Raw genomic sequence first — 17984 nt, forward strand, 5'->3', positions numbered from 1 at the left:
TAATTAGTTTTAAATTTTTTATTAACTTAATTAATTTGGACCGTCAGATTACAAAAAATTTGAAATCCAACAGTCCAAAATGAGACATGTGACCCACCCAAACATTTCTGATTTTTTTTCTTTTTCTAAAATTTTTTAAAACCGAACAAACTGGACTGTTGATCTGGAAATCAAACGGTCTAGATTCAAAGTGATTGACTGGGGCTGACACGCGAGCCCCACCGCCTGAAATCTTGTCAGTAATGCACCCCCATGCGCAAGTGTTATGCACGCGCCTGACGCAAATTTTTGTATAACCTGACTGACGTTAGCCTTGCATCACAAAGCCCTTAGACGCTCGGACCTTGGACTCCCGTCTCCCCTTTCCCACGGGCTCCCCCTTCACCCAACCGCCCGAATAAGCTGGAACTAGTTTGAGTGGGGATGGGTTTGCTTTTGTTCCCTATCCACCAGGCTAAAGAGCATGCTGGATTTGCTCTGAGAAGTTATAACAGTCAAATCCCATTTTGGCTAAAAGAACAAAAAAAAAATTCACCGGTTTGACAAACTGGTTGACCTTTTTTCTCAACACAAAAATCCATCTAAAGCCCGCACGGACGCTCGTTTCTCTCTCCCAAACAAACCACTCCCCCCCTCCTCTCTCTCTCTCTCTCTCTGTTCCCAAAATCCTCCAAAGGCTGAGAGAAATCACCAGAGACAAGTAAGTCATCTTCTTCCCACTCTTCTCCTTCGAATTCTTTCTGGAAAATGCAAAATCTTCACCACTACATATTAAATTCTCAGAAAATTTTCGACAATATTCACAGGCTAGTAATTTGATTGATTAATTGATTGATTATTTTAGTTGATTAGGATGATATCTTTGGAGGGTTTCGAGCCCGTAGCTGTTTCTCCCCAGAAACAAGACCCGGCATGGAAACACTGCCAACTTTTCATGAAAGACCAACCCAATGGGGTTAGAGTTGAGTTGAAAAAGTGTATATATTGCGGCAAGTTGTTTCAGGGTGGTGGGATTACTCGGCTTAAATCCCACCTTGCCGGTCGGAAGGGCAATGGCCCTACCTGTGATCAGGCCCCGCCGGATGTTAGAATCGCAATGTTGCAGAGTTTGGATGATGGGATTGCAGCGTTTAGGCAGAGGAAGAGTCGAATTGTTGCTAACCCGCATTGTAGTATTAGCGAAATTGACGGTTCATTGGGCGAAAATGGAGAGTATAAATTGGTTGTAGGACACGATTCGAATGCGGTGGTGAATGATGAGGAGGCTGGTGGGATGAGTGGGAATGGAGGAATTAGGTTAAGTGATAATTTGACGAATGTGCCCCTTGAAGTAGATAATTCTTACAGGAGTAATGCTCAGCAGGGATTAATTGGAGTACCCAAATTGGATTTTTCGGTAGATGAAGAGGAAGATGGTGGGACAAGTGTTGATAGAAGAGAACGGCGGAGGGGTAGACCTTCAGGTGGTGCTACCTGTTCTGGTTCAGTTCATGCCGGTGTTACGAAATTGAGTAGTGTTTCAGCTCCTTTTCCTATTTCAGTAGGCAATGCTTTTCCCAATTCAAATTTATCGCAAAACAAAGAAGTTGGCATCAAACTGAATTTTTCAGCAGATCAGGAAGATGCTGGATTGAGTATTGATAGAAGAGTAAGGCGGAGGGGTAGACCTTCTAAAGCAGCAACTGGTTCAGTTAATGCTGTTACGAAATTGAGTAATGCTTCACCTCCTGTTCCTATTGCATTAGGTACTGTTTTTCCCAATTCAAATTTGTTGGAAAATGAAGACGTTGGCGTAAGTAATACAAATGTGAGTGTGAAGAAGAGGGTAAGGGATGAGAATGCTTTGGGGGCTGCGAATGATGGAACCATCGGCAATGATTACCAGGTAAAAAGGTTGAGCATTGAACAAATACATATGGCAATTGGTCGGTTTTTGTATGAAATTCAGGCTCCCCTGGATGCAGTGAAGAACTCTGTTTATTTCCAGCCAATGATTGACGCAATTGCCTCTGGGGGAAAGGAGACTGTGGCACCCTCATATGATGACATTCGGGGTTGGATGTTGAAGAATGCAGTTGAAGAGATGAAGAGTGAAATTCAACAACACAAGGAAACTGGGGCGAGGACAGGCTGTTCTCTTCTAGTCAACCAATGGAATTCTGAAAAGGGTAGAACTTTGCTAAATTTTGCAGTGTACTCTCCTGAAGGAACAATCTATTTGAAATCTGTGGATGCTTCTTACTTTATTTTTTCCCCAGATGCTTTGTTTGCATTTTTCAAGGAAGTGGTGGAAGAAATTGGAGTGGGACATGTTTTGCAAGTCATTACAAATAGTGAAGAGCAATTTTCTGTTGTTGGGAAGAAGTTGATGGATACGTTCCCTACCCTGTACTGGTCTCCCTGTTCCAGTGCTTGCATAGATTCGATTCTCGAGGATTTCGGAAAAGTTGAGTGGATAAATTCTGTAATTGAACAGGCTAGATCTATTACAAGATTTATCTACAAACACGTTGTCATTTTGAACATGATGAGAAGGTATACGTTTGGGAATGACATTGTTAGGCTGGGAGTATCTAGGTTTGCAACAAACTTTATGACGTTGAAACAAATGGCTGACCTTAAATATAATTTGCAGTCGATGGTTACTTCAAACGAGTGGATGGGCTGCCCCTTTTGTAAAACACCAGAAGGATCGGCAGTGTTAGATATATTCAGTAATCAGTCATTTTGGTCTTCGTGCATTTTGATCACCCGTTTAACAAATCCGCTCTTGCGAGTTTTGAGAATTGTTGGTAGCCAGAAGAGGCCAGCGATGGGATATGTTTTTGCAGGGATGTATCGAGCAAAAGAAACAATCAAAATAGAACTTGTCAAGAAAGAAGAGTATATGGTGTACTGGAACATTATAGATCAGAGATGGAAAAAATTGTGGGATTTTCCCCTTCACGCTGCAGGATTTTACCTTAATCCCAAGTTCTTTTATAGCTTCAAAGGAGACATGCATAATGAAATTGTGTCGAGGATGTCTGACTGCATAGAAAGATTGGTTCCTGATATAAAAGTCCAAGATGAAGTAATCAAAGAGATCAACATGTACAAAAATGCTGTTGGAGATTTGGGGAGGAATTTGGCAGTCCGAGCAAGGGACAATCTGCGTCCTGGTGAGAATAGTTCATTAGAATGCATTGTTATTTTGTGTCGCATGGTTTCTTTAGTTACTTGGCTATACATGTAGACGAAAGGTAATTAAGCCATATTTTAACTCAGTTAACTTTTATGTAATAGAATGATAGATATGATAAATTGCATAAAATATACCCTGACCATCTAATTTATTTATTTATTTTTAAAATTCGGTACGAGGGCTCCTATTTTTAGGATATGCTGCAGAGAGTTTGGATGTTCTTGCATCTTTTGGCTCATTTCTTTGAACTCTCTGTTTGTCTTAGCTGAATGGTGGTCGACATATGGTGGTGGTTGCCCAAACCTTGCACGCTTGGCAATTCGTATTCTCAGTCAAACTTGCAGCTTAGTTCCGTGTCAGGAGAATCAGATTCCTTTCGAACAGTTGCACAAGACAAGGAACAGCGTAGAACAACAGCGGCTTAGTGATCTTGTTTTCGTTCAGTACAACCTCAAACTAAAACAGAAGTAAGTGGAAACCATAGGTTCTGTTGATTTGTATTCCCAATGTTCTTTGGTCAAAGAAAACAGATGTTTTGCTAATCAACTGTCTTATAGGGTTCATACGCACAAAGAACAGAAGTACGTGGATCCTATATCATTTGACCGCAGCAGCATTGCCGAAGAGTGGGTAGCAGAGATGGAGATGCACCAAGAAGACACTGAAAATCCTGATTGGATGTCACTTGATCCCCCCTCTGAGAACTCGAGGCTTTTAGAACTTTCGGTTGATGAAGTTGAAGAATTGGGTTCAGGTAACTAAGTTTGTATGGTTTGTAATTTATCGTCGAAGATATAATCTTTTCTACATCTTGAGTTAAACTGGACAGTTGGTCAATGTACAGGGTATGATGACAATGAAATTTTGAACGGATTGAAAGTGGTTAAAGAAGAATGTTAAACACAGCGCTGTGAGCCGGCGGGACAGAATGCAAAGACAAACATCTTTATGAGTTCACCACACCACCGCCACTTTCTTCAAGTACCTACGGGAAGGAAGGCACTTAGCAAACTCGCATGTCTAGAGATACTGCTCGGGCCAATTATATTCTTTCCCTGGCATTACTGCAGAGTGACGGAAATTAGGAGGAAAAATATGTGACCGCGGCCAGCCTTCAGGGATGTGAATTGGTTGGGCAAATTCCTGCAACAAACAATTACAAGTAGGTAGTTTACATGGCAGAAAAATGGGGGCTTTGTAGCTAACAATCAAAAATAGTTGCCGAACGAGTTTTCAGTTTTCAATTTTCAAAAAGAAATATAAAAACTGAAAATTAAATACTTATCAAACGGCCCTGAAGTAATTTCATTTTGAGATCCGACCATATGACTCGAAAACAACTGAGACCGTCCTCTTCTTTTTGTATCAACAAACGCACAAATTCTTATATTTCCGAAAGAATTTGCAACCCCATATACAAACCAAATACAAACTTGAATAATACATAACCATCTGTGTTTTTCTTTGCAAATAGCCAAGGGGATAGCAAAAACACAAAAACTTGATCTAATATCGTTTCCCAAGAATGAGGCCGATGATCGCAAACACCACAGCCACTCCCACGATGAACTTAACACTCGGCATTGGGGAAGCCTCTGCCTCTCTTTTCGCTGCAGCCGCCTTAATGCTTTCAACCTACAATTCGTCAGAGTCAGAAAGAATATTTAAAAAAGTTTGGCTGCAGCCGCCTTAATGCTTTTAGCCGCAAAATAATTACAAAAAAGTTTGGTGCAAACCTGAGATTGTAGTTTCTGCCATTGAGAAGAATGCTGCTGCATTAAATCTTCAATAGTCGTTTTTGTAGCCTGAAGTTGTTCAACTGATTCATCATTCTCAGCAACAGCAGTGGAATATTTCGCTTCAAGGTCACTTTGTTTGGACTCGTATGTAGACACATCTTCTTTAAGCTTTATATTTGCCTCAGCTAGTTTTCTGCTCTCTTCTTCAAAGTGAGCTAACTTGGTTTGCAGTTCCTTGAGAGAATTCTGCAATAAAGGCTTCTCAACAACCTCAGCCTTGAGATTTTCAACCTCAGATTTTAAAGCAGCTTCTCCTGTTTTTTGTTCCTTGAGCTGTTCTTCAAGGTTAGATATCGCTAGCTGGAGTTCCTTCTTAGTATTCTGATGCACTTCATTAAGCAGGTTGTTCTCATCGGTAAGTGAAGATATCTGTGGCGAACAGATGTAGCTAATAACCATAAAGCAATAGTATTTAGCCGCAAAATAATTACAAAAAAGTTTGGTGCAAACCTGAGATTGTAGTTTCTGCCCTTGAGAAGAATGCTGCTGCATTAAATCTTCAATAGTCCTTTTTGCAGCCTGAAGTTGTTCAACTGATTCATCATTCTCAGCAACAGCAGTGGAATATTTTGCTTCAAGGTCACTTTGTTTGGACTCGTATGTAGACACATCTTCTTTAAGCTTTATATTTGCCTCAACTAGTTTTCTGCTCTCTTCTTCAAAGTGAGCTGACTTGGTTTGCAGTTCCTTGAGAGAATTCTGCAATAAAGGCTTCTCAGCAGCCTCAGCCTTGAGATTTTCAACCTCAGATTTTAAAGTAGCTTTTCCTGCTTTTTGTTCCTTGAGCTGTTCTTCAAGGTTAGATATCGCTAGCTGGAGTTCCTTCTTAGTATTCTGATGCACTTTATCAAGCAGGTTGTTCTCATCGGTAAGCGAAGATATCTGTGGCGAACAGATGTAGCTAATAACCATAAAGCAATAGTATTTAGCTGCAAAATAATTACAAAAAAGTTTGGTGCAAACCTGAGATTGTAGTTTCTGCCCTTGAGAAGAATGTTGTTGCATTAAATCTTCAATAGTCTTTTTTGCAGCCTGAAGTTTTTCAACTGATTCATCCTTCTCAGCAATAGCAGTGGAATATTTTGCTTCAAGGTCACTTTGTTTGGACTCGTATGTAGACACATCTTCTTTAAGCTTTATATTTGCCTCAACTAGTTTTCTGCTTTCTTCTTCACAGTGAGCTAACTTGTTTTGCAGTTCCTTGAGAGAATTCTGCAATAAAGGCTTCTCAGCAGCCTCAGCCTTGAGATTTTCAACATCAGATTTTAAAGCAGCTTATCCTGCTTTTTGTTCCTTGAGCTGTTCTTCAAGGTTAGATATCACTAGCTGGAGTTCCTTCTTAGTATTTTGATGCACTTCATTAAGCTGGCGGTTCTCATCCATAAGCGAAGATATCTGTGGCAAACAGATGTAGCTAAAGACCATAAAGCAACAATATTTAGCCGCAAAATAATTACAAAAATGTTTGGTGCAAACCTGAGATTGTAGTTTCTGCCCTTGAGAATAATGCTGCTGCGTTAAATCTTCAATAGTCTTTTTTGCATCCTGAAGTTGTTCAACTGATTTGTGCTTCTCAGCAACGGCAGTGGAATATTTTGCTTCAAGGTCACGTTGTTTGGACTTGGATGTAGACACATCTTCTTTAAGCTTTATATTTGCCTCAGCTAGTTTTCTTCTCTCTTCTTCACAGTGAGCTAACTTGTTTTGCAGTTCCTTGAGAGAATTCTGCAATAAAGGTTTCTCAGCAGCCTCAACCTTGAGATTTTTAACCTCAGATTTTAAAGTAGCTTCTCTTGCTTTTTGTTCCTTGAGCTGTTCTTCAAGGTTGGATATCACTAGCTGGAGTTCCTTCTTAGTATTTTGATGCACTTCATTAAGCAGGCGGTTCTCATCTATAAGCGAAGATATCTGTGGCAAACAGATGTAGCTAATGACCATAAAGCAACAATATTTAGCCGCAAAATAATTACAAAAATGTTTGGTGCAAACCTGAGATTGTAGTTTCTGCCCTTGAGAAGAATGCTGCTGCGTTAAATCTTCAATAGTCCTTTCTGCATCCTGAAGTTGTTCAACTGATTTGTGCTTCTCAGCAACGGCAGTGGAATATTTTGCTTCAAGGTCACGTTGTTTGGACTTGCATGTAGACACATCTTCTTTACGCTTTTTATTTGCCTCAGCTAGTCTTCTGCTCTCTTCTTCACAGTGAGCTAACTTGGTTTGCAGTTCCTTGAGAGAATTCTGCAATAAAGATTTCTCAGCAGCCTCAGCCTTGAGATTTTTAACCTCAGATTTTAAAGCAGCTTCTCCTGCTTTTTGTTCCTTGAGCTTTTCTTCAAGGTTGGATATGACTTGGTGGAGTTCCTTCTTAGTATTTTGAAGCACTTCATTAAGCAGGCGGTTCTCATCCATAAGCGAAGATATCTGTGGCAAATAGATGTAACTAATAACCATAAAGCAACACTATTTAGTCGCAAAATAATTACAAAAATTTTTGGTGCAAACCTGCGATTGTAGTTTCTGCCCTTGAGAAGAATGCTGCTGCGTTAAATCTTCAATAGTCCTTTCTGCATCCTGAAGTTGTTCAACTGATTTGTGCTTCTCAGCAACGGCAGTGGAATATTTTGCTTCAAGGTCAAGTTGTTTGGACTTGCATGTAGACACATCTTCTTTAAGCTTTATATTTGCCTCAGCTAGTTTTCTTCTCTCTTCTTCAATGGTTGTTGACTTGGTTTGCAGTTCTTTGAGAGAATTCTGCAATAAAGGTTTCTCAGCAGCCACAGCCTTGAGATTTCTAACCTCATATATTAAAGAAGCTTCTCGTGCTCTTTGTTGGTTGAGCTGTTCTTTAAGTTCGGATATCTGTCGCTGGAGGTGCAAAACTATCTGTGGCAAACAGATGTAGCTAATAACCATAAGGCGACAATATTTAGCCACAAAATAATTACAAAAAAGTTTGGTGCAAACCAGAAATGCCATTAGCTTCCAAATCTCTGTGACTGAATGTTTCAATGGCTTCTTGCAACTTCATCTCAGCTTCCACAATGCGGGCTTCGGAAGCAGAATGAAGTTCTAAGGCTCTCGAGTGCTTATCTGTTAATTCTTCAACACTGCTCTTGTGCAAAGGCTTTGAACTGCATCCTAACAGCATGTGTAAAAACAAGGAAGAGGATGCACCAACTCATTAGTGGGTAAAGTCTTTTGGCAGCGTCCCGACTCCAAACCAAAACAAAAATAAAAAGATGCAGGACAATTCGAAGACAATACCTGGTGACTGGCAAGACGACCGATCATCCAACTCACTGACAACTGGCTTTGCCCTTGGATCAACAACTTCAAACAAATCTGAGGCCAAAGGAAAAAGTTACAAACTTTACACATCAAGGGCACAAGAAATGTCGCTGTAATACAAGGAACTCTGACGTGGAGCTTCTACAGGGATGATCTATATAGTAAAAGATCGTATCCTATGGACCAGATCGAACTGCCAATACTGGTTTGATACCAAGAAGAACACGATTGATCAGGGGCACATGCTAATATGAATAACTAGCAAGATTTCTCAGGCTCACTTTCATATCATATTCGCAGAATTCATGAAATGTGGATTCCCCACTATATACAATATATTCAAAACTACCATTTAATCGCCTTTTTTCGGTTTCTGATGACTCCAAATTGAAATTTCTATTTCAAAAAGAAGTTCTAAACACAATTCAATAAAGAAACGCACAATGCCAATGACATCAGAATCACCAAACGTGCAAATCCAAACTTAACCCGGTTTTCGCAACCATATTATCCGTAAAACACCTGAAATAATTACAATTAGTGATTAAGCATAAGATCAAACCTAAAAAACATTTCAAATCCAAATGCAAACCAAATTAACCAATGGAGCAGCTTCCACGGAAGAAATGGGAGAGATTAAAAGCTCGAATTCGAGAGATTGCCAAACCGAACGACAATGCATCAAAACCACCGCCAGATTAGATTCTTACTTAGCTGTTAAGCTTGGGATGTTTAGTGATTAGTTATATATATTCTTAACTATCTTGCATGAATTGCAGAAATATAAATCTTAAGAGAAAGGAATAACATGAAAAGCAATCTTGTGTGAGAAGATAGAGCTCATAATCTTTTAGAGAGAGAGAGTGTGTTTATCACAATATAACCAACCGATTGCAAATGAGAGAGGGAAAAGATCTTTATGCAAGGTATTTCGAAGACTACTTAATTCTAAAGCTATCACTGACATGGCAATTGCCTACGTGGCATGTATATCCAATATCCCCCCTCAATCATTAATGGGATAGTCCAGATTAAGATCAGCGGCTTAATGATCTTGTTTTCGTTCATTACAACCTCAGACTAAAACACAAGTGGAAACCATAGGTTCTGTTGATTTGTATTTCCAATGTTCTTTGGTCCAAGAAAACAGATGTTTTGCTAATCAACTGTCTTGTAGGGTTCATAAGCACAAAGAACAGGAGTACGCGGATCCTATATCATTTGACCGCGACAGCATTGCCGAAGAGTGTGTAGCAGAGATGGAGATGCACCAAGAAGACACTGAAAATCCAATACAGCATTCTTTTGGAAGCAACAACAAACTGGGATCGGACTCATTTCTTTCTCACTAAAGTTGAACGCATATATTACAGTTGTCTCCCTCCCTTCACTAGTACTACAAGTCGGAGGGGTAGACCTTCTAAAGCAGCAACTGGTTCAGTTAATGCTGTTACGAAATTGAGTAATGCTTCACCTCCTGTTCCTATTGCATTAGGTACTGCTTTTCCCAATTCAAATTTGTTGGAAAATGAAGACGTTGGCGTAAGTAATACAAATGTGAGTGTGAAGAAGAGGGTAAGGGATGAAAATGCTTTTGGGGCTGCGAATGATGAAACCATCGGCAATGATTACCAGGTAAAAAGGTTGAGCATTGAACAAATATATATGGCTCCCCTGGATGCAGTGAAGAACTCTGTTTATTTCCATCCAATGATTGACGCAATTGCCTCTGGGGGAAAGGAGACTGTGGCGCCCTCATATGATGACATTCGGGGTTGGATGTTGAAGAATGCAGTTGAAGAGATGAAGAGTGAAATTCAACAACACAAGGAAACTGGGGCGAGGATAGGTTGTTCTCTTCTAGTCAACCAATGGAATTCTGAAAAGGGTAGAACTTTGCTAAATTTTGCAGTGTACTCTCCTGAAGGAACAATCTATTTGAAATCTGTGGATGCTTCTTACTTTATTTTTTCCCCAGATGCTTTGTTTGCATTTTTCAAGGAAGTGGTGGAAGAAATTGGAGTGGGACATGTTTTGCAAGTCATTACAAATAGTGAAGAACAATTTTCTGTTGTTGGGAAGAAGTTGATGGATACGTTCCCTACCCTGTACTGGTCTCCCTGTTCCACTGCTTGCATAGATTTGATTCTCGAGGATTTCGGAAAAGTTGAGTGGATAAATTCTGTAATTGAACAGGCTAGATCTATTACAAGATTTATCTACAAACACGTTGTCATTTTGAACATGATGAGAAGGTATACGTTTGGGAATGACATTGTTAGGCTGGGAGTATCTAGGTTTGCAATAAACTTTATGACGTTGAAACAAATGGCTGACCTTAAATATAATTTGCAGTCGATGGTTACTTCAAACGAGTGGACGGGCTGCCCCTTTTCTAAAACACCAGAAGGATCGGCAGTGTTAGATATATTCAGTAATCAGTCATTTTGGTCTTCATGCATTTTGATCACCCGTTTAACAAATCCGCTCTTGCGAGTTTTGAGAATTGTTGGTAGCCAGAAGAGGCCAGCGATGGGATATGTTTTTGCAAGGATGTATCGAGCAAAAGAAACAATCAAAATAGAACTTGTCAAGAAAGAAGAATATATGGTGTACTGGAACATTATAGATCAGAGATGGAAAAAATTGTGGGATTTTCCCCTTCACGCTGCAGGATTTTACCTTAATCCCAAGTTCTTTTATAGCTTCAAAGGAGACATGCATAATGAAATTGTGTCGACGATGTTTGACTGCATAGAGAGATTGGTTCCTGATATAAAACTCCAAGATGAAGTAATCAAAGAGATCAACTTGTACAAAAATGCTGTTGGAGATTTTGGGAGGAATTTGGCAGTCCAAGCAAGGGACAATCTGCGTCCTGGTGAGAATAGTTCATTAGAATGCATTGTTATTTTGTGTCGCATGGTTTCTTTAGTTACTTGGCTATACATGTAGACGAATGGTTTCTTTAGAATGCATTGTTATTTTGTGTCGCATGGTTTCTTTAGTTACTTGGCTATACATGTAGACACATGGTTTCTTTAGAATGCATTGTTATTTTGTGTCGCATGGTTTCTTTAGTTACTTGGCTATATTCTTTCCCTGGCATTACTGCAGAGGGACGGAAATTAGGAGGAAAAATATGTGACCGCGGCCAGCCTTAAGGGATGTGAATTAGTTGGGCAAGTTCCTACAACAAACAATTACAAGTAGGTAGTTTACATGGTAGAAAAATGAGGCTTTGTAGCTGACAATAAAAAATAGTTGTCAAACGAGTTTTCAGTTTTCAAATTTCAAAAAAAAAAAGAAGAATAAAAACTGAAAATTAAATACTTAGCAAACGGCCATGAAGTAATTTCATTTAGGGATCCGACCACATGACTCGAAAACAACTGAGACCGTCATCTTCTTTTCGTATCAACAAACACACAAATACTTATATTTCCGAAAGCATCTGCAACCCAATATACAAACTAAATACAAACTTGAATAATACATAACCATCTGTGTTTTGCTTTGCAAACAGCCAAGGGGATAGCAAAAACACAAAAACTTGATCTAGTATCGTTTCTCAAGGATGAGGCCAATGATCGTAGACACCATAGCCACTCCCACGATGAACTTAACACTCGACATTGGGGAAGCCTCTGCCTCTCTTTTCGATGCAGTCACCTTAATGCTTTCAACCTACAATTCGTCTGAGTCAGAAAGAATATTTAAAAGAAGAATGTGCCCCGTTCTTTGGCCGCCCAAGAGCTTATATGTGGATTTTTTTTCTTCAGGGAAATTGATTTCTACCTCTTTTTGCAGTCGAGCTTCAGTTTTCATCAATTTCTCTTCGAGATCCTTGAGGCAATTCTGCAACAAAAGTTTCTCAGCAACCTCAGCCTTGAGATTTTCAACTCAGATCTTAAAGCAACTTCTCCTGCTTTTTGTTCCTTGAGCTGTCCTTCAAGGTTGGATATCACTTGCTGCAGTTCCTTCTTAGTATTTTGATGCACTTCATTAAGCAACATGTTCTCATCTGTAAGCGAAGATATCTGTGGCAAACGAATGTAGCTAATAACCATAAAGCAACAGTATTTAGCCGCAAAATAATTACAAAAAAGTTTGGTGCAAACCTGAGATTCTAGTTTCTGCCCTTGAGAAGAATGCTGCTGCATTAAATCTTCAATAGTCCTTTTTGCGGCCTGAAGTTGTTCAACTGATTCATCCTTCTCAGCAACAGCAGTGGAATATTTTGCTTCAAGGTCACTTTGTTTGGACTCGTATGTAGACACATCTTCTTTAAGCTTTATATTTGCCTCAGCTAGGTTTCTGCTCTCTTCTTCATAGGGAGCTAACTTAGTTTGCAGTTCCTTGAGAGAATTCTGCAACAAAGTTTTCTCAGCAACCTCAGCCTTGAGATTTTCAACATCAGATTTTAAAGCAGCTTCTCCTGCCTTTTGTTCCTTGAGCAGTTCTTCAAGGTTAGATATCGCTTGCTGGAGTTCCTTCTTAGTATTTTGATGCACTTCATTAAGCAGGTTGTTCTCATCCGTAAGCGAAGATATCTGTGGCAAACAGATGTAGCTAATAACCATAAAGAAACAACATTTAGCCGCAAAATAATTACAAAAAAGTTTGGTGCAAACCTGAGATTGTAGTTTCTGCCCTTGAGAAGAATGCTGCTGCTTTAAATCTTCAATTGTCCTTTTTGCAGCCTGAAGTTGTTCAACTGATTCATCCTTCTCAGCAACAGCAGTGGAATATTTTGCTTCAAGGTCACTTTGTTTGGACTCGTATGTAGACACATCTTCTTTAAGCTTTAAATTTGCCTCAGCTAGTTTTCTTCTCTCTTCGTCAAAGTGAGCTGACTTGGTTTGCAGTTCCTTGAGAGAATTCTGCAACAAAGGCTTCTCAGCAGCCTCAACCTTGAGATTGTCAACCTCAGATTTTAAAGCAGCTTCTCCTGCTTTTTGTTCCTTAGGCTGTTCTTCAAGGTTAAATATCACCTGCTGGAGTTCTTTCTTAGTATTTTGACGCACTTCATTAAGCAGGCGGTTCTCATCCATAAGCGAAGATATCTGTGGCAAACAAATGCAGCTAATAACCATAAAGCAACAATATTTAGCCGCAAAATAATTACAAAAAAGTTTGGTGCAAACCTGAGATTGTAGTTTCTGCCCTTGAGAAGAATGCTGCTGCTTTAAATCTTCAATTGTCCTTTTTGCAGCCTGAAGTTGTTCAACTGATTCATCGTTCTTAGCAACAGCAGTGGAATATTTTGCTTCAAGGTCACTTTGTTTGGACTCGTATGTAGAGACATCTTCTTTAAGCTTTATATTTGCCTCAGCTAGTTTTCTGCTCTCATCCATAAGCGAAGATATCTGTGGCAAACAAATGTAGCTAATAACCATAAAGCAACAATATTTAGCCGCAAAATAATTACAAAAAAGTTTGGTGCAAACCTGAGATTGTAGTTTCTGCCATTGAGAAGAATGCTGCTGCTTTAAATCTTCAATTGTCCTTTTTGCAGCCTGAAGTTGTTCAACTGATTCATCCTTCTCAGCAACAGCAGTGGAATATTTTGCTTCAAGGTCACTTTGTTTGGACTCGTATGTAGACACATCTTCTTTAAGCTTTATATTTGCCTCACCTAGTTTTCTGCTCTCTTCTTCACAGTGAGCTGACTTGGTTTGCAGTTCCTTGAGAGAATTCTGCAATAAAGGCTTCTCAGCAACCTCAGCCTTGAGATTTTTAACCTCAGATTTTAAAGCATCTTCTCTTGTTTTTTGTTCCTTGAGCTGTTCTTCAAGGTTAGATATCGCTTGCTGGAGTTCCTTCTTAGTATTTTGATACACTTCATAATTATTCGTAGGCGTAGATTCCTGTGGCAAACAGATGTAGCTAATAACCATAAAGCAACAATATTTAGCCACAAAATAATTACAAAAAAGTTTGGTGCAAACCACTGACTTGTTGTCCCATTAGCTTCCAAATCTCTCTGACTGAATGTTTCAATGGCTTCTTGCAACTTCGTTTCAGCTTCCACAATGCGGGCTTCAGAAGTAGAATGAAGTTCTAAGGCTCTCGAGTGCTTATCTGTTAATTTTTCAACACTGCTCTTGTGCAAAGGCTTTGAACTGCATCCTAACAGCATGTGTAAAAACAAGGAAGAGGATGCACCAACTCATTAGTGGGTAAAGTCTTTTGGCAGCGTCCCGACTCCAAACCAAAACAAAAATAAAAAGATGCAGGACAATTCGAAGACAATACCTGGTGACTGGGAAGACGACCGATCATCCAACTCACTGACAACTAGCTTTGCCCTTGGATCAACAACTTCAAACAAATCTGAGGCCAAAGGAAAAAGTTACAAACTTTACACATCAAGGGCACAAGAAATGTTGCGGTAATACAAGGAACTCTGACATGGAGCTTCTACAGGGATGATCTATATAGTAAACGATCGTATCCTATGGACCAGATCGAACTGACAATACTGGTTTGATACCAAGAAGAACACGATTGATCAAGGGCACATGCTAATATGAATAACTAGCCAGATTTCTCAGGCTCACTTTCATATCATATTCGCAGAATTCATGAAATGTGGATTCCCCACTATATACAATATATTCAAAACTACCATTTAATCGCCTTTTTTCGGTTTCTAATGACTCCAAATTGAAATTTCTATTTCAAAATGAAGTTCTAAACACAATTCAATAAAGAAACGCACAATGCCAATGACATCAGAATCACCAAACGTGCAAATCCAAACTTAACCCGGTTTTCGCAACCATATTATCCCTAAAACACCTCAAATAATTACAATTAGTGATTAAGCATAAGATCAAACCTAAAAAACATTTCAAATCCAAATGCAAACCAAATTAACCAATGGAGCAGCTTCCACGGAAGAAATGGGAGAGATTAAAAGCTCGAATTCGAGAGATTGCCTAACCGAACAGCAATGCATCAAAACCACCGCCAGATTAGATTCTTACTTAGCTATTAAGCTTGGGATGTTTAGTGATTGGTTATATATATTCTTAACTATCTTGCATGAATTGCAGAAATATAAATCTTGAGAGAAAGGAATAACATGAAAAGCAATCTTGTGTGAGAAGATAGAGCTCAGAATCTTTTAGAGAGAGAGAGTGTTTATTACAATATAACCAACCGATTGCAAATGAGAGAGGGAAAAGATCTTTATGCAAGGTATTTTGAAGACTACTTAATTCTAAAGCTATCACTGACATGGCAATTGCCTAGGTGACATGTATATCCAATATCCCCCCTCAATCATTAATGGGATAGTCGAGATTAAGATCAGCGGCTTAATGATCTTGTTTTCGTTCATTACAACCTCAGACTAAAACACAAGTGGAAACCATAGGTTCTGTTGATTTGTATTTCCAATGTTCTTTGGTCCAAGAAAACAGATGTTTTGCTAATCAACTGTCTTGTAGGGTTCATAAGCACAAAGAACAGGAGTACGCGGATCCTATATCATTTGACCGCGACAGCATTGCCGAAGAGTGTGTAGCAGAGATGGAGATGCACCAAGAAGACACTGAAAATCCAATACAGCATTCTTTTGGAAGCAACAACAAACTGGGATCGGACTCATTTCTTTCTCACTAAAGTTGAACGCAGATATTACAGTTGTCTCCCTCCCTTCACTAGTACTACAAGTCCACATACCTCTCAAAAACGAACAACCTCTCAAAAACCAAGCTTGAAAGCACAAAAACAAAGCCTTCAATCTTTCTGTGGATAATGTCCACAAAGCGAAACAATTAACGAAGTAATCAACCAAAACCTGACGGACAAACCCGAAAACACAAAAACTTGATCTAGTATCGTTTTCCAAGAATGAGGCCGATGATCGCAGACACCACAGCCACTCCCACGATGAACTTAACGCTTGTCATTGGGGAAGCCGCAGTTGTATGTGTATGGATATTTGCAGATGATGAGGTTTGAGCAGGTGTTGCTTCTGACTTCTTCTTGCTCTTCCTTTTCGATGGAGTTGAAATGGTTGATCCAATGTCCTGGATTTGACTTCCAGTCCGGCTACACTGCCTCCATCACCCTGCAACACGATCATTTAAACATAAGTAAATTTAATCTCCCGCTCGAATTCTTGTAAGTTAAAAGCCTTGTGCAAGCTGAAACCCTTTTGGTATGGTTTAATGTTTTCATTTCCCCGAGTTGTTTTCGACAATTAAGTCCAAAAAATTGACATCTACTGAGAGCTTAAGATTACGTAACTAGCGTATGCTGTTTTCGGAATTTCTACTGTGGTGGTAACTATAAAGTGAGTTGGAAACAGAAATAAACATACCCTTTCTGTTACTTTGGTATCTGCCAGCTGCACTTTCTGCTCGAGCTCTTTGACTTGCTTATCTAGAAGAGTGTTTATTACAATATAACCAACCGATTGCAAATGAGAGAGGGAAAAGATCTTTATGCAAGGTATTTCGAAGACTACTTAATTCTAAAGCTATCACTGACATGGCAATTGCCTAGGTGGCATGTATATCCAATATCCCCCCTCAATCATTAATGGGATAGTCGAGATTAAGATCAGCGGCTTAATGATCTTGTTTTCGTTCATTACAACCTCAGACTAAAACACAAGTGGAAACCATAGGTTCTGTTGATTTGTATTTCCAATGTTCTTTGGTCCAAGAAAACAGATGTTTTGCTAATCAACTGTCTTGTAGGGTTCATAAGCACAAAGAACAGGAGTACGCGGATCCTATATCATTTGACCGCGACAGCATTGCCGAAGAGTGTGTAGCAGAGATGGAGATGCACCAAGAAGACACTGAAAATCCAATACAGCATTCTTTTGGAAGCAACAACAAACTGGGATCGGACTCATTTCTTTCTCACTAAAGTTGAACGCAGATATTATAGTTGTCTCCCTCCCTTCACTAGTACTACAAGTCCACATACCTCTCAAAAACCAACAACCTCTCAAAAACCAAGCTTGAAAGCACAAAAACAAAGCCTTCAATCTTTCTGTGGATAATGTCCACAAAGCGAAACAATTAACGAAGTAATCAACCAAAACCTGACGGACAAACCCGAAAACACAAAAACTTGATCTAGTATCGTTTTCCAAGAATGAGGCCGATGATCGCAGACACCACAGCCACTCCCACGATGAACTTAACGCTTGTCATTGGGGAAGCCGCAGTTGTATGTGTATGGATATTTGCAGATGATGAGGTTTGAGCAGGTGTTGCTTCTGACTTCTTCTTGCTCTTCCTTTTCGATGGAGTTGAAATGGTTGATCCAATGTCCTGGATTTCACTTCCAGTCCGGCTACACTGCCTCCATCACCCTGCAACACGATCATTTAAACATAAGTAAATTTAATCTCACGCTCGAATTCTTGTAAGTTAAAAGCCTTGTGCAAGCTGAAACCCTTTTGGTATGGTTTAATGTTTTCATTTCCCCGAGTTGTTTTCGACAATTAAGTCCAAAAAATTGACATCTACTGAGAGCTTAAGATTACGTAACTAGCGTATGCTGTTTTCGGAATTTCTACTGTGGTGGTAACTATAAAGTGAGTTGGAAACAGAAATAAACATACCCTTTCTGTTACTTTGGTATCTGCCAGCTGCACTTTCTGCTCGAGCTCTTTGACTTGCTTATCTAGAAGAGTGTTTATTACAATATAACCAACCGATTGCAAATGAGAGAGGGAAAAG

At 39.5% G+C, this 17984-nt stretch overlaps 4 protein-coding genes and 1 long non-coding RNA gene across 9 annotated transcripts; 2 read left to right on the plus strand and 3 right to left on the minus strand.

Annotated features, from left to right (window-relative positions):
• The first annotated feature begins 487 nt into the window (after positions 1-487).
• Positions 488-4468, plus strand: LOC137741078 (uncharacterized). Of its 2 annotated transcripts, none has more exons than XM_068480883.2 (5): positions 488-700; positions 845-3161; positions 3450-3651; positions 3742-3938; positions 4029-4468. In XM_068480883.2, the coding sequence occupies exons 2-5, from the start codon at positions 854-856 to the stop codon at positions 4082-4084; spliced, it is 2763 nt and encodes a 920-aa protein (XP_068336984.2). In that variant the 5' UTR covers positions 488-700; positions 845-853; the 3' UTR covers positions 4085-4468. The 2 variants fall into 2 exon arrangements, with proteins under 2 accessions (XP_068336984.2, XP_088556154.1); XM_088700028.1 differs by having other exon boundaries at positions 635-700; positions 853-3161.
• A 70-nt stretch (positions 4469-4538) lies between these two features.
• On the minus strand, positions 4539-8558 carry LOC137740474 (uncharacterized). The gene is made up of 11 exons (XM_088700639.1): positions 8531-8558; positions 8248-8325; positions 7929-8121; positions 7486-7885; positions 6973-7404; positions 6460-6891; positions 6307-6378; positions 5947-6225; positions 5434-5865; positions 4921-5352; positions 4539-4819 (listed from the first exon to the last, which is right to left on the minus strand). Exons 1-11 carry the CDS (start codon positions 8556-8558, stop codon positions 4691-4693), a joined length of 2907 nt encoding a protein of 968 aa, XP_088556765.1. The 3' UTR covers positions 4539-4690.
• A 678-nt stretch (positions 8559-9236) lies between these two features.
• LOC148694172 (uncharacterized) lies at positions 9237-11226 on the plus strand. The gene is made up of 2 exons (XM_088700640.1): positions 9237-9254; positions 9526-11226. Exons 1-2 carry the CDS (start codon positions 9237-9239, stop codon positions 11224-11226), a joined length of 1719 nt encoding a protein of 572 aa, XP_088556766.1.
• A 375-nt stretch (positions 11227-11601) lies between these two features.
• On the minus strand, positions 11602-15310 carry LOC137740475 (uncharacterized). 4 transcript variants are annotated; one of them, XM_088700030.1, is made up of 9 exons: positions 15116-15310; positions 14530-14607; positions 14230-14396; positions 13722-14141; positions 13419-13640; positions 12906-13337; positions 12393-12824; positions 12070-12311; positions 11602-11958 (listed from the first exon to the last, which is right to left on the minus strand). In XM_088700030.1, exons 3-8 carry the CDS (start codon positions 14239-14241, stop codon positions 12099-12101), a joined length of 1731 nt encoding a protein of 576 aa, XP_088556156.1. In that variant the 5' UTR covers positions 14242-14396; positions 14530-14607; positions 15116-15310; the 3' UTR covers positions 11602-11958; positions 12070-12098. The 4 variants fall into 4 exon arrangements, with proteins under 4 accessions (XP_088556156.1, XP_088556155.1, XP_088556158.1 ...); XM_088700029.1 differs by having other exon boundaries at positions 14230-14403; positions 15116-15272; XM_088700032.1 differs by lacking the exon at positions 15116-15310 and having other exon boundaries at positions 14530-15102.
• A 1814-nt stretch (positions 15311-17124) lies between these two features.
• Positions 17125-17942, minus strand: LOC148694173 (uncharacterized). Its single transcript, XR_015966579.1, has 2 exons — positions 17867-17942; positions 17125-17614 (listed from the first exon to the last, which is right to left on the minus strand). It is a non-coding gene; the product is annotated as an uncharacterized LOC148694173 (long non-coding RNA).
• Positions 17943-17984: the final 42 nt, after the last annotated feature.

This window comes from Pyrus communis, chromosome 9, assembly GCF_041283825.1.
Source record: "Pyrus communis isolate YQ-2024b chromosome 9, ASM4128382v1, whole genome shotgun sequence".
Lineage (NCBI taxonomy): Eukaryota > Viridiplantae > Streptophyta > Magnoliopsida > Rosales > Rosaceae > Pyrus > Pyrus communis.

Coding starts and splice junctions, on each gene's coding strand:
- LOC137741078 (XM_068480883.2), top strand. CDS start 854: ATGATATCTTTGGAGGGTTTCGAGCCCGTAGCTGTTTCTCCCCAGAAA. Junction 3,652..3,741: donor AACCTCAAACTAAAACAGAA/GTAAGTGGAAAC, acceptor ACTGTCTTATAG/GGTTCATACGCACAAAGAAC. Junction 3,939..4,028: donor AGTTGAAGAATTGGGTTCAG/GTAACTAAGTTT, acceptor GTCAATGTACAG/GGTATGATGACAATGAAATT.
- LOC137740475 (XM_088700030.1), bottom strand. Junction 13,641..13,721: donor GGCAGAAACTACAATCTCAG/GTTTGCACCAAA, acceptor TGTTTGCCACAG/ATATCTTCGCTTATGGATGA. Junction 12,825..12,905: donor GGCAGAAACTACAATCTCAG/GTTTGCACCAAA, acceptor TGTTTGCCACAG/ATATCTTCGCTTACGGATGA.
- LOC137740474 (XM_088700639.1), bottom strand. CDS start 8,558: ATGAAAGTGAGCCTGAGAAATCTTGCTA. Junction 6,226..6,306: donor CTAAGAAGGAACTCCAGCTA/GTGATATCTAAC, acceptor GAAAATCTCAAG/GCTGAGGCTGCTGAGAAGCC. Junction 5,353..5,433: donor GGCAGAAACTACAATCTCAG/GTTTGCACCAAA, acceptor TGTTCGCCACAG/ATATCTTCACTTACCGATGA.